The sequence below is a fragment of the Adiantum capillus-veneris genome, chromosome 3 (assembly GCF_014529385.1).
Source record: "Adiantum capillus-veneris isolate H3 chromosome 3, ASM1452938v2, whole genome shotgun sequence".
NCBI lineage: Eukaryota > Viridiplantae > Streptophyta > Polypodiopsida > Polypodiales > Pteridaceae > Adiantum > Adiantum capillus-veneris.
Genome location: NC_140933.1, coordinates 19,443,261 through 19,467,293, shown reverse-complemented (window position 1 = coordinate 19,467,293; position 24,033 = coordinate 19,443,261). Strand labels below are relative to the sequence as shown.

The window sequence follows — 24,033 nt, the reverse complement described above, 5'->3', positions numbered from 1 at the left end:
CTGCGAGTCCCTATGCGATGGTCTTGTCATCAATGTATACCGCCTTCTTTGAGAGATTCATCGAACCAGCAAACTAGGCAATGAAGTAGATGATTTGTCACGTGACACATCCCAACTCTATGTATCCGTGGACAAGCTACACCATAACAGGGTTTCCGTCAAGTCCAATCAAGTTAGATTAGAAGTGATCTGGCACTTTTGTGAGTCTATTCGTAGACCGTGCATGCCCAGTCACTTAGAGTAGATGCATATCCTCTGGTTGCATAAGCATAAGCATTTCCATCAGATTCCATCAGAGACAGTTTGGAGATTTTTCAAGTGACTTTAGCCTATTTTTCCCTATATTTAACATTTTTCACTTATTTATTAAGTGAATTTTGTTGGGTACTCATTAGGGCATATTGGGTAAGTTAATATATAAGCAAACCCAAGTTAACACAAATTAGCAAATGAGCCAAGGAGCACAGCAGGCTACCAAGCAACAAGTGTTCCCTTCCTCTCTCAGCAAGACCCTCTCCAAGCAACTTGGTGAGGCCCATTCCCCCACATCATCATCATCTTGGGATCGCCCCCTCTTCTGGCATGCCCTAGCGTTTTCCCTCCCATGCAGACATCGCCAGCAAAGTTTGAAAGCTAGCGTTTTTGTCCTGACCACTTCAGCGTTTTTCAGCCATTACTAACGCCAGGAAGACCTCAGCAAGTTCAGTGATTTCATCAGCAAATTGCAGCAGAATTACCACTGCAGGGTAAGGATTTACTAACGCTTGGAAAGCTGCCATTTTCAGCAAGAATTCATCTGCTGCCACAGTGTTTTTCAGCCAAGAGTCTCTCTCCAAAAACGCAGCATAAAGAGCAGGAAGACCAGCGTTTTTCATCATCATCTCAGCCCCGACAAGGACAGTCAATTTCAGCCATAAAACCAGCGAGAAACAGTCATTTTCAGCCACCAAGAAGATCGCAGAATTCAGCCTAAGTCGCCGTCGTCGTCATCGACACAGTCCCATTGCATCAGTCCATTGCATACGCATTGTACACTTTGTGCAATCAAAGTAGACCACTCTCGCCGACAAGAGTGGGGCCTTCGGAGGAGGGTTTTACAACCTCTCGGTGTCGTATCTCTTCTCTCTCCTTCTCTCAGTCTCATTCACTCGCACGCACAACATCCACTCACTTTGTTCATGATCACAGCGCTCTACCAGACAGAAGGCTCTCTCCTTCCCTAAGAACTAAAAGGAACCTTGAGCAAATAAAGATCACTAATCTTGAGAAAATACAACATTCATTCCGCTGCACCTTACATTGGTATCAGAGCTTTGGAAGTGTTCTACATTACTCAAGAAAAGAACCACAAGAAATTTTTTTGTTTGTTGCGATCGCACGAACCCAAGTTTACCTGGGCGTGGCGATTCCTAATCGTGTTTTGTTGAAGAGTGACAGGAATCCCAAGAAAGAAGGGCTTGTCCAGCCTCCCCTTGTGTCTCTTTTCACTCATTGAGAGCGGACCGGGCACTTAGCGGCTGGCCAATCGACGTGAGGTGGGAAAAAGCAACCTTGGTGTGAACGCAAGGCCGCCAAGGGGTGCGCCCGCAGAAAAGGGTAGAACTCAGGTGAAGAGAAGATCCTTCTCCAACGCGATTTGCAAGCAAAAGAAACCCTCAAGAACCTCAAGATCCTCAAGAACCTCAAGAACCTCAAGAACCAAGTTCCTCGTGAACTTAAGAACCAAAGATCCTAGTGCATGGTCGTCACCCGACGCGGCATGGATACTTCGCATTCAGGTGATGAGCATGAGAGAGGCGACGAAGGATTCTCCCCACCAGGAGATTTTTCCAACCCTCCCCCTTCGCCATCTACGCCACGAGTTGTCCTCACTCCTATGGAGTTGATGGTCAAGTCGATGTTGGACATGATGGCACAACAACAAGAAACGAATCGAGTTGCATTGGCAAAACTCGCAAGCAAAGCAGAAGAACAAGCAGCAAAGGACCGTGCACAAGAAGCCAAGGAACTCGACCGCGATGAAAGAAACGCCACACTTGCTGCAAAACAAGAAGAAAATCGACTTGCTCAGGAACGTGAGCGCATTGCTCTTGCCGCAAAACAAGAAGAACAACGACTTGCTCTCGAACGCGAGCACGCTGAACGGAAAGAACGCAAAGCAAAAAGGGACGCCGAGCGAGAAGCTCAAGGGAGATTCGTAATCAAGAATTTATTTCCCAAGTCCTAGCCTCGAAGACCAACCACCCAAAGATCATGGGAGTTCGTCAAGTGGAGCAAGCCACAATGCGGATTCACACAATCCAGTCACAGAGAAGTTGACTTTCAGTAAGTATGACGGTAAGATGGATGCTACTGTTATTCATTCTTGGTTGCATCAATTTAATGCTTATTTTGCGACAACTAAGAAAACAGGCAATAGCAAAGTTTTGACGGCAGCTATGTACCTTGCCGATGATGCCATAAATTGGTACCAGGCATGGCAAGAGGCACAGCTAGCCGCGCACCTAGAGGCAGCCGACGATTTCACGCCCCTCTCTTTTAGTTGGGCTGATTTCCAAGACAAGCTCAAGGCGCGGTTTATGCCACCTCAGTACCTTGCACGACTGAAGAACGATTGGCGAGCTCTCAAGCAAAACGGTATGCCGGTTATGTCTTTCTCTAATCGGGTTTTGCAGCTCGGCACTCAATTACGCAAATCGGATGCGAAGCGCAAGGAGGCATTTCTTTACGGATTGGACGAGTATATCAAGTATGATGTCAAGGTACTCGATCCAATCGATTTCAACAAAGCGATAGCAATTGCTCTCGCCCACGAGATGAAGCACAACAAAGGAAAGCCTAAGGAAAACAAAACTTCTCAAGGAACCCCGCAGAATTCTCAGAACACACAAAATGGTAAGAACGGAAAGAATGGTAAGAATGGTAATTCTTCTAGCCCTTCTTCCTCTAATTCCTCGAAAAAGAACTCTAACAATGAATCTAAGGGTAAAGCTAAGACACTTGCAAAACCTAAGCTAACCCCTGATGAAAAAGCTTCACAAGGAATTATAGGAGGATACATCACGACTGAAGAACAAGTGATTTATGCTAAAGAAGGCAGATGTTTTCAATGTCACGTTAAGGGTCGCATTAAGAAGAACTGTCCTAAGACAGTCCCACCTAAAGAACCAAAGGCACCCACAACTACCACAAACTCCGTCACAACACAACCTGCATCTTCTCATGACTCTGACACAAACATTGATGAATCTCTCTTGAGGTGTTATGGTCATGTAAAAGGACAGCGTTTTATCATATTGTTTGATCCAGGCAGTATGCATGATGTGATTAGTTCCCCTCTTGTTGAGAGAGCCCGCCTAGAGGTTAGTCAGAAATCTCCTCTCGAGGTTTCTGGCTTCGCTCCTGGTATGGACTCACTCATCACGAAGGAGTGCCTTGATGTGATGTTTACCGTTCAACAAGCTTCTTTTCGTCGGAAATTTCTTGTGTCTCCTCTCTCAGGATGTGATATGATTTTAGGCATTAAATGGTTTCGTGAACTCAACGCTCTCATTGATTTTGAAGCTAACACTCTCATTCTACATGCCAAATCTGATTCCCCCCTCATCATTCGTGCTGAGGAGGGCTTGCATTCTTTGCCTCTAATCTCGCATGTACAGGTAAAGCGTGAATTACGACGAGGAGCACAAGCGGCATTCATTTATGCTGCCCCAGTTTCCCAGAGCATTCAGGCTCCCGGTAAGTATTCGGAGTTGTTTACGAAATTTAAACATCTCTTTTTACAGGATGATCTTTCCCCTCGTCTCCCACCGGAGCGGCCGGAGGACCATCGCATCGAGCTTATGGAGGGACAGCCTGTCAGTAAGGCTCCCTACCGTTTGAACAAGTCACAGGAGGAAGAGTTAGAGCGACAACTCACAGAGTTGGTGGCTAGAGGATTCATACATCCTAGTGTAAGTCCTTTTGCTACCCCTATTTTGTTCGTTCGCAAGAAGGATGGTTCGTCTCGTTTGTGTGTTGATTACAGAGCATTAAACAAGATGACCGTCAAGAACAAGTTTCCGATGCCTCGCATTGAGTATATCTTGGATAGGCTCAATGGGGCAAAGGTTTTCAGCAAGGTCGATCTCAAAAGTGGATACCATCATGTACGGGTATTCAAAGGCGACATTTTCAAGACCGCCTTTCGCACCAAGCGAGGGCAATGGGAGTATATTGTTATGCCTTTTGGATTGACAGGAGCCGTGGGTTCGTTCAATCGTCTCATGGTAGGTCGTTTCGGCAATATGGTAGGCGTATGTGTGTTTATCTTTTTAGATGATATTCTCATTTTTTCTGCATCGTGGGAGCAACATGAATTCGATGTTGAAAGGGTACTAACTCGTTTGGATGAGTGTCAGTTGTACATTGCAGCAAAGAAGTCTGAATTTTTTCTTACTGAAGTCACTTATCTGGGTTATATCATTTCTGCAGAAGGCGTCAAGCTAGACCCCGCGAAGGTGAAACAGGTTCGTAATTGGGATTTGCCCAAAACTGCATATGATGTGCGTTCTTTTCTTGGTTTATGTCAAGCATATAGTTCGCACATAGAGAATTTTGCACTCATTGCTGCACCTATGACTGACGTTTTGAAAGGGGTCAAGACTCACCGTCAGCGCGTAGACTTGTCCGAGGCAGCCATTGAGGCTTTCGCAGCTCTCAAGGTTGCGGTGACGGAAGCACCGTGTCTTATCCTTGCCTCTTGGGATGATCCCTTTGAGGTATGTACTATGGACGAATGCGAGCAATGTCGCCATAGGCACTGTGCTCCAGCAGCATGGTCGCCCAGTAGCTTTCCTTAGCCGGAAGCTCAATAGTGCGGAAAAGAATTATTCAGTTTATGATAAAGAACTTTTGTCTATCATTCACTCTCTTAAGCATTGGAAGCATTTTTTGTATGGTAGAGAGTTCACAGTGCACACAGATCATCAAGCCCTCAAGTGGCTACAGTCTATGCCTAGTGCACATTGGAGCAATCGCCAAGCGCGGTGGTCACAATTTTTTGAGCAATTTGGCGGTTTGATTGAGTATGTGCCTGGAAAAGCTAACCTTGTTGCAGATGCGTTGAGTCGCAAAGGACAGATTTTGGCTCTTGAGTCAAGAACCACATTTTCTATACAGGGTGAGTCTTTTGACAGCATGAAGAATCACTATGCAGATTCGGAGTTTGGTAAGTATTGGTTGCAGGCTCTTGCTTCCCAAGGGCCCAGCAACTATCTCATTCGTAATGGATTGTTATTTTTTCGTCAACGTCTACATGTGTTGCCCTCTCTCAGGCCAGCCATATTGCATGATGCACATGATTCTCTCACGGGTGGGCACAGGGGTATGAACACCACATTGGAAAAGATTGAACGATTTTTCTATTGGCCTAAAATGCATAAAGATGTGTTTAGTTATGTCATACATTGCACTATATGTCAAAAAGTAAAAGCTCCTGGGGGTAAGCAGCAAGGCCTCTTGCTTTCGCTCCCTATTCCCGAGGGACCTTTTCAAGATATCTCTATGGATTTTGTGACTAACTTACCACCAAGTCAGCATTCAAGGAACACTCAATGTTTAACGATTGTTGATCGTTTCAGCAAATTTTGCATGTTGATTCCTTGTAAGGCCACAGTTACTGCACAAGATGTTGCACGATTGTTCATAAAGCATTGGTACCCCCTCTGTGGTTTGCCAAAGTCCATTGTTTCAGATAGGGATGTTAAGTTATCGCCAACTTTTGGCGTGCACTTTTTCAAAATTTTGGCATAAAATTGAATTTTTTATCCGCTTTTCATCCACAGTCAGATGGTCAAACGGAAATTTATAATCAGTTGGCTTTTGATGTATTAAAATCTTATGTTCATGATCAGCAGTCTCAATGGAAGCTCCATCTCCCATTGGTTCAGGCTATTCTCAATGATTCCTTCTCTTCTGCTATTGGTCGAACTCCATATGAGGCAGCTTTTGGCCGCCGATTCCAGTCACTGTTGACTCGATCGGTCAATCAAATGCCTGATGCCAATGCTGAAAGTCAGTCATTGGATGCGATTTCTGAGAGTGTGAAGCTTCGGCTAAGCAAGGCTCAGGAATCTTATTCTCGACAGGCTAACAAGCATCGTCAAGAGGTCTCGACCAATGAAGGAGATTGGGTGTATCTACGAATCATGAAACAGCATCTTAAGCAAGTTAGAAAGAAATGTCCTAAGTTATCTTTTCGTATGTATGGTCCATTTCCAGTCATCAAAAAGATTAAAGAAGTTTCAATAAAATTGAAGTTGGCTAACTCATGGTCAATGCACAACGTTTTCCATGTTTCTTGGTTGAAAGTGTTTCAAGGAACACCTCCAAAGGACGTTTCGACGGAAGAAGAACCGGAGATCATCGATGAAGCTGAAGTCATAGAGCTGGAGCAAGTCTTGTTGCATCAGTTTTGCCATTGTTCGAAGAAACAAGTACGACAGTATTTTTTGAAATTCAAAGATCGAGGAACCCATGAAGCGGTGTGCGTAGACGAAGAGTTCTTCAAGGATTATCCAGAGTTTTTGGCAGACTACAAGCAAGCCATGCAGCTCGGTACCAGTACCTCACTTTAAAAAGGAGGGGATGTCACGTGACACATCCCAACCCTATGTGTCCGTGGACAAGCTACACCATAACAGGGTTTCCGTCAAGTCCAATCAAGTTAGATTAGAAGTGATCTGGCACTTTTGTGAGTCTATTCGTAGACCGTGCATGCCCAGTCACTTAGAGTAGATGCATATCCTCTGGTTGCATAAGCATAAGCATTTCCATCAGATTCCATCAAAGACAGTTTGGGGATTTTTCAAGTGACTTTAGCTTATTTTTCCCTATATTTAACATTTTTCACTTATTTATTAAGTGACTTTTGTTGGGTACTCAGTAGGGCAAATTGGGTAAGTTAATATATAAGCAAACCCAAGTTAACACAAATTAGCAGATGAGCCAAGGAGCACAGCAGGCTACCAAGCAACAGGTGTTCCCTCCCTCTCTCAGCAAGACCCTCTCCAAGCAACTTGGTGAGGCCCATTCCCCCACATCATCATCATCTTGGGATCGCCCCCTCTTCTGGCATGCCCTAGCGTTTTCCCTCCCATGCAGACATCGCCACCAAAGTTTGAAAGCTAGCGTTTTTGTCCTGACCACTTCAGCGTTTTTCAGCCATTACTAACGCCAGGAAGACCTCAGCAAGTTCAGCGATTTCATCAGCAAATTGAAGCAGAGTTACCACTGCAGGGTAAGGATTTACTAACGCTTGGAAAGCTGCCATTTTCAGCAAGAAGTCATCTGCTGCCACAGCGATTTTCAGCCAAGAGTCGCTCTCCAAAAATGCAGCATAAAGAGCAGGAAGACCAGCGTTTTTCATCATCATCTCAGCCCCGACAAGGACAGTCAATTTCAGCCATAAAGCCAGCGAGAAACAATCATTTTCCAGCCACCAAGAAGATCACAGAATTCAGCCTAAGTCGCCGTCGTCGTCATCGGCACAGTCCCATTGCATCAGTCCATTGCATACGCATTGTACACTTTGTGCAATTAAAGTAGACCACTCTCGCCGACGAGAGTGGGGCCTTCAGAGGAGGGTTTTACAACCTCTCGGTGTCGTATCTCTTCTCTCTCCTTCTCTCAGTCTCATTCACTTGCACGCACAACATCCACTCACTTTGTTCATGATCACAGCACTCTACCAGACGGAAGGCTCTCTCCTTCCCTAAGAACTAAAAGGAACCTTGAGCAAATAAAGATCACTAATCTTGAGAAAATACAACATTCATTCCGCTGCACCTTACATGATTATTACAATGAAGGATGAGGTTTCTTATATACCCCTCAACTAAGATGCCTAACACCATTCATCATATCAAATAAGTGTAAAATACCTAAAAATGACAAAATAAATAGATAAGATCACATTAATTCACTTGAGATGATAACTTTAAAAATTCATTTGTGAAGCTAGTAAGGTGCATGCTTGAATGACACTCTTAAAACTATAGTTAAACTCTTTGAACCCATTATCAGTGCATGACCAGCTACAGTAGACCTTGTGGGGGGGAAAGAATTCAAGTAGTATAGAAATGAAGTATTAGGTCCCCAACCTCACGTTTATCAGATCCTATTCTCTCAGTGATTTCTGCAAGGCGGTTGTCACACCTCGTCTTGAAGAGCACCTAGAGTGTAAGAGACAGCAAAGAACAAGCCATTAAGCACAAAGCATTCATGAGCAGTTTTGTACAGAAGGAAAACACATTCAACATTCAGTGTGAAGCAAGAAAACATACAATTTCTTGCATCTTCAAACGGTAGAAATCCATCCTCTCTTTTGAATCCAAAATCTGCCTCTCCAGTTCAATAACCTGACAAGAACATCATGTACACTTTTTGCCTATTTTTAAGCTGAATCGCTCCAATTTGTAAGAAAGTTGCAAGTTTCTTGCCAAAAGTTGTAATCATTGGCAACATATCTCTATCACACTTTTGCAACAAGCAACAGCATATCTTAAACAGTCTATGTAAGATTTCGTTGTCATCTCTAGTGAAAATTTGGAAAACCTGAGCAAAGCTTCTGATTTTTGAGTCTTGAAAAAAAGATACACCAATTAAACAAGCAGAACAGATTACACTTGCTCTTCCCACAGCAAAATACTGGACATTCTTACATGTCATGAGTAGGAGCAACCCCTACCTAGATAGTACTTGAGATGAGAACAAGAGAACTGTATATGTATTTCTAATTGCAGAAACTTGTATTGATCTCCGAATTGACCTTGACTAATTCATGAGCTTATGCACTTCTTATGCATGCCCATGTTTAGGTCAGAAGCATAAATGCCATAAGAAATACAGAGCTTTTACATCACCATCAGTTTGTATGCATCATGAATCCTATGTTCCTCTTAACCCTCGAAATATCCATCAACCTCCAAGTATCTCCATCTCCTATACACAAACTTGCACTCCCCTCAAGGAACACTCAATTTCTAAGCTTCTGAATCCTTCTCACTAATATCTTTTGTTGAGACCAAAAGCTGTCTAGCTGGGAGAGTTCTAACCAGTGGAGCATTGCTATCTAACAGGCCTTCCATATTTCTGTGTTTCTATCAGTCACTATTTTGCCAAAGAAGGCACTCACTACAGTGTATAGTCAGTGAGGAACAAACAATATATAATCCAGAAACATTCCAGTAGGAGCAACTTGCAAGCAGAAATCCATTATCAGGAATGGTTCATAAGCAAAGATTAAGCTCTGTGGGTCCCCGTGGGTTAACACGTCCAACCGCTATTTTCAAGCTAGAGATATTTATTTTAGTCATTTCAGCCACATTTGCTAGGACATCTTGGGCTCAGACCAGGCCATGGATTGCCTACATAAATTTGCAGGCTAACGGAGTAGAAAAAAAGAGCCAACCATTCTTCAGAAGAGACTATGTAAGAATAAAAAATCGTTTTAAACTCTAAACTTCTCCAATTACAAACCTTTTTCTCAGCGTCCACTGCTTCCTGATGTTTGGTTTGAAGAGTCAATTGGTCGTCTGCAGGTAGCTGATTTACTAAATCCATTTCTAATGCCGGGGCTTTTGACTTCTGCTGTGGAGGCTGTGCAGGTGCTGGCTGCACAGGAAGTGAACCCTCTTGTCCAGGTGCTGCCCTAAGAGTCCGTACCATAGTTTGTCCACCTTGAGGGACTGGTCGAGGTGGCAAGTTGGTGCCCATGGCTTGGGATACGCTTCCCACTGGTATGCCAAGAGGTCGGGGTTGCGAACCTGGACTTGCAGATTGAAGCACACCTGTACACATAACATTGAGAGAACATTTAGCCATCCGTAACAGTCCAAGGAGAGAATTCAAAGTTCAAATGGTGTTCAAAAGTTTGGTCTCATAGGCCATTTCAGCAACCAGAAGACGTTCCTAAAAAATCCCCCCTCCCCATGGCACACCAACTGCCCGCCCCCAATTCCCATAGCAACACACACACACACACACACACACACACAACCATCATCATTTCACGGATGTACAAGCAGCAAATACATACATCACACAGTGGCAGTGCACACCCACCTACAACCTCCAGGCAAGGAAAACCCACAGAAAGGATCGTATACAAAAGCACGAACACAGAAGTGTTCATCTGTGAAAGAGGACTAAAAGCATTCATAGGAAAGCCGATGCATCTCCGAGGTGATATCACCAACTTCCCAAGCAAAACGTAAAGATTGCCTAAGGGAAAGCTTGAAAAATTGAAAGGGGATCTTGTAGCCGTTACGTTGCTGCCACAACATAAAAGAAGATTGCAAATCGCTGTAAAGCCCAAAACCTTTTGTGGAAGACCAGAGAGGGGAAACAGAGCCACATACAAGCTGCTATGCGACGGAGAAAACCTCTAGTAATGCAGAAATCCCAGAGCAACGGACACAACGAGAGGAGCAAATATGACGTGCACTGAGAAAAGATATACCTAGATGAATCCAGGATAAGCCCAAATTCACCCTTAGAGGAAAGTGCAAGGTATAGACCCATGGTAGTCACCCACAAGACAATATAACCATCAGCTCCATCATGCATAGTATTGACTAAATACCACGACATCCCCACTAATGTCGTCAGTGCCCAATAGTGGGTGTAGAACTAGGTACTAACATATGCTCCCAAACACGCCACACGCACACACACATGAGCATACATCAACACAAAGTTCAACGTACTGAGTTTCTGTCATGACTCCGGAGATCAAGGGCAGACTCAGCCATAATGAAGCATAGCACTAAAAGAAGCATTAAATCGAAAAAATTAGCACAAAATGAGGTAGTTGATAGGGTATACGCACCACAAAAGATAGAAATATTTAGCACAATATCAATTGGTCGTAACTCGGACGAAAACTTCACAATGTGAAGTCTGCATGTCCGCTATACGACTGAAAAAACCAGTCCAGTCAAGTCTAGATTAGAAGTGATCTGGCACTTTTGTGAGTCTATTCGTAGACCGTGCATGCCCAGTCACTTAGTGTAGATTCATATCCTCTCGTTGCACACAGCATGATCATCAGTATTCCCATCAGAATCCATTAGAATCAGTTAGGGGAATTTTCTAGTGCATTTAGCTTATTTTCCCTATTTTTGGTATTTTTCACTTATTATTTTTAAGTGACTTCCCAACAAAGTACGTAGGGCAATTTTGCTAAGTTAATATATAAGCAAACCCAAGTTAGCACTTTCTGGTAGAAGAGCAGCAAGAGCTTCCTGCTCAACAGGAAACTTCTCAACAGGAACCCCCATCAGCACCCTTGGCGTTTTTGGGTCTCCATCCTCGCCACAGATACCCAGTGTTTTCCAGTTTGCATCATCGCCATCATCAGCAGATTGCATAGCGTTTTTGCATACCTTCAGCAGTACCAGATTCCCAAGCGTTTTCAGCCTCCCCATCATCGCCATGATCCCAGCTTGCTAGCGTTTTTACTAACGCTACCATCAGCCCCCAGCGTTTTGGTTTTCAGCCATAATTGCCGCAGATGTTCAGCGTTTTTCAGCACTCAACATGACAACAGATTCGGCCCTGGTTGGATGCAGAAGAACCCCAATTTTCAGCCTCGAAAACGCAGCCAAAACAGTCATTTTCAGCCACCCGAAACAGCCCAAAGATTAGCAGAAATTCAGCAGATAGAAGATCACAAATTTCAGCCCTAAAGTCGTCGTCGTCGTCGTCGTCGTCGGCATAGTCCCAGGTTGCATCAGTCCATTGCATCGGCATTGTACCACTTTGTGCAATCAATAAGTAGACCGCACCGGCGAGTGGGGCCTTCGGAGGAGGGTTTTACAACGTCTCTGGTGTCGTATCTCTCTTCTCTCTCTCTCTCTCTCAGTCTCATACACTCGCACGCACAGTGTCCCAGGTTGCATCAGTCCATCGCATCGGCATTGTACCACTTTGTGCAATCAATAAGTAGACCGCACCGGCGAGTGGGGCCTTCGGAGGAGGGTTTTACAACGTCTCTGGTGTCGTATCTCTCTTCTCTCTCTCTCTCTCAGTCTCATACACTCGCACGCACAGTGTCCATTCACTTTGTTGTGATCATAGCATTCTCTCATTAAGAACGAAAGGCTCTACCTTCCATAAGAACAAAAGGAACCTTGAGCACAGTTTGGAGCACTCATCTTGAGCAAAGCGCAAACATTCATTCCGCTGCACCTAACAGATTTCCACCGTCACTAGAGGGCAGCCATACCGGTAGCCTTGAGGCGTCTCTCTCTCTCTCTCTCTCTCTCTCTCTCTCTCTCTCTCTCTAGAACATGACTCTAGAAGAAGAGCAGCGAAGGAAAACTAGAGCCTTGCATATAAGAGTAACCGGTCTAAAAGACCGAGATGATGTGGAAGGGGAAGTCAAAGAACTTCTCCGCATGATGGGTAGTGAGGCTACTCATACAAAGGCATGGAGGGTAGGGAAGAAGACACAAGGCAATGGGGAGACTTCAAAAGGGAGAGCTTTAATCATCCGTTCCCCATCCATGAGGCAAAGAAGGATTTCTTGAAGAAGCGCCCTACACTAAAGAAAACGGGCATATTCCTTGGAGATGACCTCACTCTCACACAGCTTACACATATGAGGGAGGTAATGCCAGAGATTCAAGCAGCAAGGGAGAAGGGAAAGATAGCCTTCTACAGAGATGGCCGGGTGGTGATTGTAGAGCGGCGCTCCACATGACGGTGCGAGACCTATGGGACCACACTCAAAGTTGCCACCTGGAATTGTAATGGATCTATGCGCCTTGATGTGGGTGCTTTTGAGGATAGTTTTACGGGAAGAGACATCGTCTTCTACTCTGAGACACATCAGGCCCCAGGGCAATCTATGCCTCACATTAGTGGATATAGATGGGAGACAACCTGTGACAGGAGACACGATCAGAGCACAGAGGGCGGGGCTCAGGAGGAGTGGCAGTGTTATTCAAGGAGGAGTTGCAGCCATTGATACATATAGCCCGCAAGGATGAGCAAGCTAGGTACATGTGGGTGAGATTGAGAGCAGAGACGGGCAGATATCTTTACATTGCTATTTGCTACTTTCCCCGAGTACGTCAGTTTATGCAACACCCAGAGGGCAGTCCCCTTTCTCTATTTTGGATGATGACATATGGGAGTTCTCTAGAGATGGTGACATCATCATTCTAGGGGATTTCAATGCTAGGACTGCCCATCATCAGACAGTTTTTTATGATACTTCAGAGGAGATGCTGAGAGAGTTGGATGTTGCAAAGACGGGCCTATCCAGACTATCACAGGATGGAGAACACACTGAGTATGGACGACACTTGATAGACATGGGGACTGCACATGGATTGGCCATCTTGAATGGACTACATAGATTTCCCGCTGCGGGGGGTTTTACATGCTTTCCACACAGACATAGAGCCAGCACAGTGGATTATGTCATGGCACAACCGAGCCTCATCTCCAGTATCCAGGATCTCACGGTTGGCCCCAGACCTGTTGGTGTGGCAGTGGACCATGCTCTTGTGTCGTCGACCATCTCTTTTCAGTTTAGTGTAGCACACAAGCTACGGGCAGCAGCCCCTACTCGCTACACCTTCACGCGGGAAACGGACTCTGTATACATAGATGGGATCTACATACGCTTGTGCACAGAGGAGCCAAGACGACCTCTAGAGGAGCTTACTACTATACTGACACAGACACTACATGAGGCAGTAGCAGAGGCATACCCACACACCCAACCTGAGCAGACGCCGTTCGGGGAGCATGCCCCAAAACAGCTGGTATGATGAGGAATGTCGGGACACTAGAGCTAGACTTCAGAGGGAGGTGCTTTTGGGGGACATCACTCACAGACAGTCACAGATTGACTTCCGACGCCTGGTGCGGCGGAAGAAGAGGGCATTTTTGGCTCGCCTGGAACAGGATCTATACCAGCTATTCTTGAGTCAGGACTCACGTGAGGCATGGCGGCTCTTTCATGAGCACTCCCCCCCCCCCCCCCCCCCCCCTGCCATCACTTCTACAGAGACCTGGGCCAGTATGCATCATCTCTGTACATTGTTCCTGAGCAGCCCCCCTTCCCGACCCCCCCGATCCATGCCCACACACATGTGCTTTTTTCATCGCTGCGATGGTGAGGAAGGCCATTGACAGGATGGGGACTGGGACAGCATATGATCATGATGGCTTAGTGGCTAAGCATTTCACGCATGCCAGAGATTTACTAGCAGAGCTTCTAGCAGTTATGTTGAACCGTGCCATGTGTGAGGGCTTGCCTGATACTTGGAGCCTGTCTACTATTGTACCTATCTTCAAGGCGGGAGACCCTATGGAGCCTGGGAATCATCGCGCTATCATGATTGGACACACATTGGCACGGTTGTACGAATCTATTCTTGAGCAGCAACTGAGTAGATGGGCAGAGAAGGAGGGGGTGCGCGCAACCGGGCAGGTAGGTTTCATGAGGGGTTTTTCTACTCTTGACCATATCTTGACACTCAGAGCCATCATTGAGGAGGGCAAATCGCGTGGGAGAAGGATCTATTGTAGCTTTGTGGATTTCCGCAAAGCATTTGACACAGTGCCTAGAGCTAGATTGATGCCCAGATTACAGCAGATGGGAATACCCACAGAGCTCATTTGGGGGGTCATGGCATTATACAGGTCAGTAGTAGGGCATGTACGCACCCCAGAGGGTCTATCCACACCGGTTTACTCCACTATTGGGGTGAAGCAGGGCTGCCCGCTCTCTCCTACTCTATTTGGTATGTATGTGGATGAGGTTTCTGATTATATTGAGAGAGACGGTGATAGAGGTGCACAGATGGCAGGGACATGGATTCCACTATTGTTATATGCTGATGATATTGTGTTGATCTCCGACTCTCCGGAGGGGATGCAACGTCACTTGGATGCTTTGCATAGGTTTGCCCAGGAAAGTGTTTTGTCCGTCAACCTTGGTAAAACCAAGGTCATGGTATTTAATACCACCCCACAGTGGATCAGGAGGTCAGCGCCAGCATTCACATACAGCCAGCAGAAGGTGGAGTATACAGATGCTTACAGGAGTGGTATTTAGTGGGCCAGCATTTTCATTGAGGACGGCAGCAGAGACTAGATTGACCAGAGCCCATGCAGCATTAGGTAGATTGGAAAGGATGTGTTCACAGGTTTAGTTTCAGGAGCCTCGGACGAAGCTCTGGCTCTTTGACACTTTGGTGGCTTCTGCATTGCTTTATGGAGTTGAGATTTGGGGACCTTCACTAGATCATCACGGGAGGACAGACCGTAGTGATGGATGGGGGGACATGGAGAAGTCTCTGGTCTCTATGATCTCGAGGCTCATTAGAGCCAAGGCTTCAGTACCACGTGCTATGTTACGAGCAGAGCTAGCTGCCCCCCCCACTAGTGGTTGAGGCGCTCACCAAATCTGTCTCCTTCATACACCGCATGTGGGAACTTCCTAGAGACAGATATGCACGCCTTGCACTTGAGTCCTCTCGACAGTTAGCCATGCAGAGAGATACAGCATGCTAGTATGGGGAGATGACATCATGGATTCAGGCACATGGGTTCAGCATAGACAGATTGCCTCCCCTCCAGTACTCACTGGATGCGCCCTCTCTGACTCTTACACAGTCCAAGATATCACCAAGCTCATTCGCCAGGACTTGACTCAACTAGACACCAAGAGGACATGGATACAGCCAGCGCAGAAGCTGGGCACGAAGATGGCTTTCTATAGAGAGCATCTCCTCCAGCTTACGGAGGATGGTTTTGTGACGAGGCCCAGATACAGGGACACCCACTTGTCTCATGGGATACGATGTGCTATTGGCCAGATACGCACATCCTCACACCAGCTGCGGATCGAGACTGGGAGATACAGCAGAGTACTAGCAAAGGCCAGGACATGCCTCCTGTGTGACATCGAACCTGAGACAGAGTTGCACTACACATGCCACTGCCCCGTCTACTATGAGATACGAGGCCGCTTCCATTTCTTGTTCAGAGAGGGCTTTGGACCGTTCTCTAGAGTCATGCGGTACGAGGATCGGAGATGCCTGGGTTTGTTTTTGCTCGAGCTGCGCAGACACAGCGAGAGCCTGATGAGAGGAGGGCTAGCCAGTCTCAGAGACAGATCACAGACTTCTTTAGAGCTACCACTGGACACCCGGAGGAGTTACTACCACAGCAGAGCTCGTTGCCTCACACCAGAGGCACACTGATCGACCGAGCGACTGAGCTAGGGAGATCCAGACGCCCACGACTGCGGAGGACTACACAGCATCGACGGAGGCTGCATCAGAGGATTCGGATCACTTTGGCTCGACATGCACGACGCCCTGTGAGACTACTGACCATGGAGGAGATTAATGAGATCCGCCGATGACCGATGCTGGATCTCCTGTGATCTAGCTATCCCAGCTAGCTGTTTAGCTGCTTAGTTCACACCTAGCAGTTTAGGATTCCATAGTATTTTATTTTATTTTGTCATTTTGTCATCTTGTTACTCTGACTTCGTATCAGATCCACCACATTGTAACTTTTTGGTCTCATAAGTCACTCTGGCCTTTTGAAGACGTTAATATAACATTTCATTTCATTTTGTCTCTCTCTCTCTCTCTCTCTCTCTCTCTCTCTCTCTCTCTCTCTCTCTCTCTCTCTCTCTCTCTCAATCAGACACCCAGAATGCTCCTAAGAAGTTTATTAAATACTTTGTATTTAGTTTTTCACATTTATTTTCACACTTTTCACACTTAGTACTTTAGTACTAAGGTACCCAAACTTTGTAACAGATTCACCACTTTTGTATCAGTTTGGTCTCATAGGTCATTCTGGCCTTTTTGAAGACGTTAATATAACATTTCATTTCATTTCTCTCTCCAGTTCATCCTTGATGCCAGGAGGTGGATCTGTGTTGGGGTTTCCAGCCCATGTTGAGGCCCTTTCAGTGGTCTCGTGTGCAAGAGCAATTGGCAGTGTCAATAGCAGTCGCAATTGTGTGTACCTCGGGTCTATCCAGTTGGCATCCCAGTTCTATGTCAAACCACACCCTTGGTCACTTGTATGAGTAGGCAGATTGTTATCAGCATAGAAAGCCTTTCCCTGTCACGTGACACATCCCAACCCTATGTGTCCGTGGACAAGCTACACCATAGCAACGTTCAGTCAATCAAGTCAGTTTAGATTAGCAGTGATCTGGCACTTTTGTGAGTCTATTCGTAGACCGTGCATGCCCAGTCACTTAGCATAGATGCATATCCTCCGGTTGCACACAGCATGATCATCAGAATTCCCATCAGAATCCATTGGCATCAGTTAGGGGAATTTTCCAGTGCATTTAGCGTATTTTTCTATTTATTGGTATTTTCACTTATTATTTTTAAGTGACTTTCCAACAAAAGTAGGTAGGGTAATTTTGCTAAGTTAATATATAAGCAAACCAAAGTTCACACTTTCTGGCAGAAGAGGCAGCAGGAGCTTCCCGCTCAACAGGCAACTTCTCAGCAATACCCCCCCCATGACCCCCTAGCGCCATACTTCCCCATCCCTTGGCGTTTCCAAGCATCAGCATCGCCATCGACACAAACCTCCCTTGGCATTTCTCCCCCACAACAGACCATCGCCGAGAACCTCTTTCCTCTTTCCTAGCGGTTTCCTCACAACAAAACAGCCCAGCATTAGCGTTTTACTAACGCTATACCACCAGCATACCTCAGCGTTTTTGGGACAGATTCGCAGCAAGACCTTCAGCTTCTCCAGCGTTTTCAGCCCCATCTACTAACGCTAGGGAATCTGCAGTTCAGCCATTGGAAAACGCAGGTTTTCAGCAGTAGAATAGTAGCCGATCAACCCCCATTCAGTTGTAGAAGTACCCCCAAGTTTAGCCAAGAAAACGCAGCCAAAACAGTCATTTTCGGCCACCGAAACAGTCCTCGAATTCAGCGATTAGAAGCCTACAGATTTCAGCCATCAAGTCGTCGTCGTCATCGGCATAGTCCCATTGCATCAGTCCATTGCATACGTATTGTTCACCTTTGTGCAATCAAAGAATAGACCACTCTCGCCGACGGGAGTGGGGCCTTCGGAGGAGGGTTTTACAACCTCTCGGTGTCGTATCTCTTCTCTCTCCTTCTCTCAGTCTCATTCACTTGCACGCACAATATCCACTCACTTTGTTCGTGACCACAGCACTCTACAAGACGAAAAGCTCTCTCTTTCCCTAGGAACTAAAAGGAACCTTGAGCAATAAAGATCACTAATCGTGAGAAAATACAACATTCCTTCCGCTGCACCTAACATTGGTATCAGAGCTTTGGAAGTGTTCTGCATTACTCAAGGAAAGAACCACAAGAACCACAAGAATTTTTTTTGCTTGTTGCGATCGCACGAACCCAAGTTTACTTGGGCGTGGCGATTCCTAATCGTGTTTTGTTGAAGAGTGACAGGAATCCCAAGAAAGAAGGGCTTGTCCAGCCTCCCCTTGTGTCTCTTTTCACTCATTGAGAGCGGACCGTGCACTTAGCGGCCAGCCAATCGACGTGAGGTGGGAAAAAGCAACCTTGGTGTGAGCGCAAGGCCGCCAAGGGGTACGCCCGCAGAAAAGGGTAGAACTCGGGTGAAGAGAAGATCTTTCTCCAACACGATTTGCAAGCGAAAGAAAACCTCAAGAACCCAAGTTCCTCGTGAACTTAAGAACCCAAGACCCGCAAGAACCCAAGTTCCTCGTGGACTTAAGAACCCAAGACCCCAAGAACCCACAACTTCAGAATGATCATCACTCGAAGCGGAATAGATACTTCGCTTGGAGGTGATGAGCATGAGAGAGGCGAAGAAGAATTTTCCCCACCAGGAGGTTTTTCCGACCCTTCCCCATCTACCACAAAGATTGCACTAACTCCTATGGAGGAGTTACAGCAGATGTTTAAGGAAAGAATGGCAGAAATGAAACGCAGACACGCAGAAGAAAAAGTAGAAAGAGAAGCCGAAGGAAAGGCAAGCCAAGAACGGCGCGATCGACACATGCAAGAGTTCTTGCGACTCTTGTATCCCGTGCCGACGCAAATGCAAGAGATTGAGGAGACGGAGACTCTCTCAGTCTCTTCTTCTCCACTGCATGACACACAGGATTTGCATGATTGTGTGAAGCATGATGATGATTTGATTGACAATGACTTGCATGATGATTTGAAGCACAATGATAAGCATGATGATTTGAATGATAATGATTGATATGATGATTTGGATGAAAAAGACAAACATGATGAATTGCATGAAGATGATGTGATTGTTCACAAGGATGATGTGTTAGTGGATGCTTTTCCTAGCGAAGCTAACCTCGTTGTAGATTCGATCAATCACGAAGATCCGATCTTGGCTTTCGAGTCGAGGTCCAAAGAACCCCCACAGGACGATTCGATCATTCAGGACGAACCGATCTTGGCTCTCGAGCCTTGGTCCAAGGAACCATCACAGGAAGTATTATGTGTTCACATGATTGATACGCACGCATTGTTCGAGTGTTTCATTCGTGAAGGTTTCCTGTATTTTAGTTAGCATCGTTATGTGATCCCTTTCACTAGGCATGACATATTGTATGTTGAGCACGTTTCTATCATGGATGAGCACGAATGTATGCGGATTTTTCGTGAAAAGCTAAAAAGTTTGTATGTAAGGAAGTCGCATTCCATGTCTCTGTTTTGGCATGACACAGTTTCCGAAAGAGCACGTGAAAGTATGAGCACCAAGTATGGGCATTTCCATTGTGATTTGCCACAGTTGATTGATTTCGATCAAATAGAAAAGATTCGACCTCATTGTCTGCATGTGTTTGATGAACGGGTTGTCACTCTGTCTCTATGTTCATCTACATTGCATACACAGTCTTTGGAGAAGACAAGATTTTTTTCCTTCACTTTACATGGAATGGGTATGTTCATGTTTTTGTGTTGGAGATGGTTTCAGGAATTTTCAGCCATGGAGATTCTTGAAGACGAAAGAAGCAGGACTCTAGACGAAGTTGAAGCAAGGAAGGAGCCACAAAAGATTGTGTCGCTTTCAACGCGGCCCAAAGAAGCAAGCGTTGCATACCTTTATGAAGTTCAAGTACCGCACGACCCACACATCAGAGTGGGCCGGCGAAGAGTCCCTTCCAGGATTCCGGATGCTGTTGGCGATCTCCCTCGACGCCATACAGTTCGGTACCAGTACCTCACTTTGAAAAGGAGGGGTGCAGCGGAATGAATGTTGTATTTTCTCACGATTAGTGATCTTTATTGCTCAAGGTTCCTTTTAGTTCCTAGGGAAAGAGAGAGCTTTTCGTCTTGTAGAGTGCTGTGGTCACGAACAAAGTGAGTGGATATTGTGCGTGCAAGTGAATGAGACTGAGAGAAGGAGAGAGAATAGACACCGAGAGGTTGTAAAACCCTCCTCCGAAGGCCCCACTCTCGTCAGCGAGAGTGGTCTATTCTTTGATTGCACAAAGGTGAACAATACGTATGCAATGGACTGATGCAATGGGACTATACCGATGACGACGACGACTTGATGGCTGAAATCTGTAGGCTTCTAATCGCTGAATTTGAGGACTGTTTCGGTGGCTGAAAATGACTGTTTTGGCTGCGTTTTCTTGGCTAAACTTGGGGGTACTCCGCAACTGAATGGGGGTTGATCGGCTACTGTTTTACTGCTGAAAACCTGCGTTTTCCAATGGCTGAACTGCAGATTCCCTAGCGTTAGTAGATGGGGCTGAAAACGCTGGAGAAGCTGAAGGTCTTGCTGCGAATCTGTCCCAAAAACGCTGAGGTATGTTGGTGGTATAGCGTTAGTAAAACGCTAATGCTGGGCTGTTTTGTTGTGAGGAAACCGCCAAGAAAGAGGTTCTCAGCGATGGTCTGCTGTGGGGGAGAAACGCCAAGGGAGGTTTGTGTCGATGGCGATGCTGATGCTTGGAAACGCCAAGGGATGGGGAAGTATGGCGCTAGGGGGTCATGGGGGGGGTATTGCTGAGAAGTTGCCTGTTGAGCGGGAAGCTCCTGCTGCCTCTTCTACCAGAAAGTGTGAACTTTGGTTTGCTTATATATTTAACTTAGCAAAATTGCCCTACCTGCTTTTGTTGGAAAGTCACTTAAAAATAATAAGTGAAAATACCAATAAATAGGAAAATACGCTAAATGCACTGGAAAATTCCCCTAACTGATACTAATGGATTCTGATGGGAATTCTGATGATCATGCAGTGTGCAACCGGAGGATATGCTAAGTGACTGGGCATGCACGGTCTACGAATAGACTCACAAAAGTGCCAGATCACTGCTAATCTAAACTGACTTGACTGATGGAACTCTATTGTGGTGTAGCTTGTCCACGGACACATAGGGTTGGGATGTGTCACGTGACATTCCCATACCTCCCTCTCTCCCTCTCTCTCTCTCTCTCTCTCTCTCTCTCTCTCTTTTTTGGGAAAAAGTCAGGGCTGTATATTACTGAGTACAATATAATCCCCAGCGGATGCCAAAATAACCTATCACGTGGGGTGTACAAGCTGAATGTAAGGAGGAGAGCCACTATAGTGACAACTCGACTAGAACAATCTCATGGTGGTCGGTGTGACGAGTGGAGGAGAAACCACCAAGGAGGGGCATAATGCCACGTAATCTGGCCACCTGTAAGTGTGAAGAAGAGTGGGGATCGTGCCCAACGCCGAAGGAAGGCAAATCGGCGAGCCTCGGCTGCTTGAGATGTACCTGAGGAAGAATCCCACTGCCAAATCAGGGTGTGAATGATGTCCGACCAAATGGCAGTGAGGGTATCCTGAAGGAGCTGTGGAGCCGCACTTAGAACGTGGAGACAACAAGCTCTCCAAACATTCCATAGTGTAATACTAGTGATGATTGAAAAAACTTCATCACGTGTCTGAGAATCCCCCTGCCAAGCAATCTGTGGTAGCATAGCCAAAGTCCCTCGCCGATAGCCAGCCGAGGTGAGCATAAAGGCTGGATCTGTGTCTAAGCCCTCGTAGAAAAGATTGGGGCCGGGCATCGGCATCACCATGAGACAGATCCCCAAGTAAGAAATCCATGCTGAACACCTGCTCTGCTAAGTAGAAAGCAAACTGCAAGCCACACTACATGGGAAGCTGAGCATGACCAAAGACAGTGTGCAGGTGACTCAAGTAGTCGCAAAGGACAGCGAGTACATAACAGATCATGACCCATAGTAGCTAGCCAAGTCCCGACTGGAAGTCCCGCATGTGCAATCATCCACATGAAAAAAGAAATACAATGAGCTGCATGTAAATCCCAGATGGCGGACCAAAACTGCTGCAGACAGGCATGGGAGAGGCCTGAATGTAACCAGAAACGCATACGAGTGGGCTGCTCTGGCTGCTGTCTCATCAATGCTAACCGTCCAATCTTGACAGTGTACTCAAAGAAGGATACAGGTGCGCCCGTGGGGTCAGAGTGAGGCCAATGCCACTCGTCTGGGTCCCAATAAAGCTGCGATAGGGCACGACCCTCCCACACCCAAAGCCTCCAAAGTGCAGCATCAGCGGAAGCGAAACGGGGGTCAACACAACGACGCTTCCCGCGGGAGCCAACTACCCTAATGGCCTCCCATCGAGCTCCGGGAAGGGCAAGGTGCGGAGAGGTGGCATCATATGTCAATCTAGCATGAATCCCCTGAGACTGGTCAGTCTCAACTGAGAATAGCATGGTGTCTAAACGAGCTAATAAGAGAGTGCTCTGAGCAAAGAGGCCTTCCTAGCCACAATGGGGGGGCATCTGAACCGTGCCTCTCATGACTGCATCCCACTGTGAAGGAACGGCGGAATCAATCTCAAGCAGTCTGTCTGTCACCCCGCGACCAATGTCATAATGTTCTGCCACAAAATCAGCATCCAGCATACGTGTCTCATGAAACAACCGCATAGAGGCAGCAAGGCCAGTGTCCCAGGCAGCCCAATCAATGTGAGTCCTCTCTCCAAGCTGACGGGTGGATCAACCGAAGAATCAAGAACTGCAGCATTCCAAATGAGAGGCTGGCGCTCAATCTCCTCACGACATGAGGGAGGTGAGCGTATGATAGCCCGTCGCATGGAAACCCAAATCTGAAGGAGCGATCGGATGAAGGGTGAGAGGGAGGCGGTGGACAAGGGGGCATCAGTAAAGAGAAAACGATACCCTGTCTGCCAAGTATGACCATCTCTAGTGCCGAGTCGTGGAGTCACTGCGCAAAGAGCGGCCTGAAGAAGCATCTTCCAAGGTTCTTGTCCGGGAAAAAGACCCCGAACAATAAGTTTGGTAAGAAGGGCGCAGCTCTGTAACTCTGGATCAATAATGCCAACCTCCCTCTGACCTAGGACGAATAATCGTGGACCAGGGAACTCGAGCACGGATATCAATAGTCCCATCTGTGCCACTCCATAAAAAGTTCCGCACTAAGCGGCGGAGCGGAGCTATCACACCAGAATGTAACATCCAACAAGAAGCCGTATACCATACTGAAGCCAAAATGACCTGGTTGGCGACCAATGCACGGCCAGCCAACGACAGATGACGTGAAGACCAATGGCATAGCTTCCTGCGAATAGACTGTAGTACGGGTGCAAACTGTTGTTGTGAGGTAACATCGAATCCAACCTGGAAGCCCAGATATCTATATGTCTGACCCGGTCGAAGCCATGTGAAACCATCAGCTACCCCCCAAGTAGGTATGTCATCACTGCCAACCAGTGACCCATAGGATTTATACCAGTTAATGCGTGCGCCATTGGCACTACAAAAAACCTCTAGGGCCTCCCGCATGGCATCAAGAGCAGCTAGCAAATAGCGTAACATGAGCATAGTGTCATCAGTAAACTCCTGATCGATAAGGTCTGGAGTTGTAGGTACTGGCATGGTCAAGCCACAAAATGCATGACTCTGAGCACAAAGAAAGTCAGACATAGTCTCTCCTACAAACAGATACAGATATGCTACTAGAGGACATCCCT

General features: G+C 46.4%; 1 protein-coding gene across 2 annotated transcripts in view; it reads right to left on the bottom strand.

Moving 5' to 3' along the window:
• Nucleotides 1-24,033, bottom strand: part of LOC147460565 (uncharacterized) — a 78,463-nt gene that overhangs the window by 45,986 nt on the left and 8,444 nt on the right. For both annotated transcript variants that reach the window (XM_086508026.1, XM_086508029.1), the window contains exons 4-6: nucleotides 9,520-9,830; nucleotides 8,325-8,399; nucleotides 8,142-8,213 (exon numbers count right to left, since the gene is read on the bottom strand). In XM_086508026.1, the coding sequence (XP_086364152.1) occupies nucleotides 8,142-8,213; nucleotides 8,325-8,399; nucleotides 9,520-9,830 (458 nt within the window). The remainder of the gene's footprint in view (nucleotides 1-8,141; nucleotides 8,214-8,324; nucleotides 8,400-9,519; nucleotides 9,831-24,033) is intronic.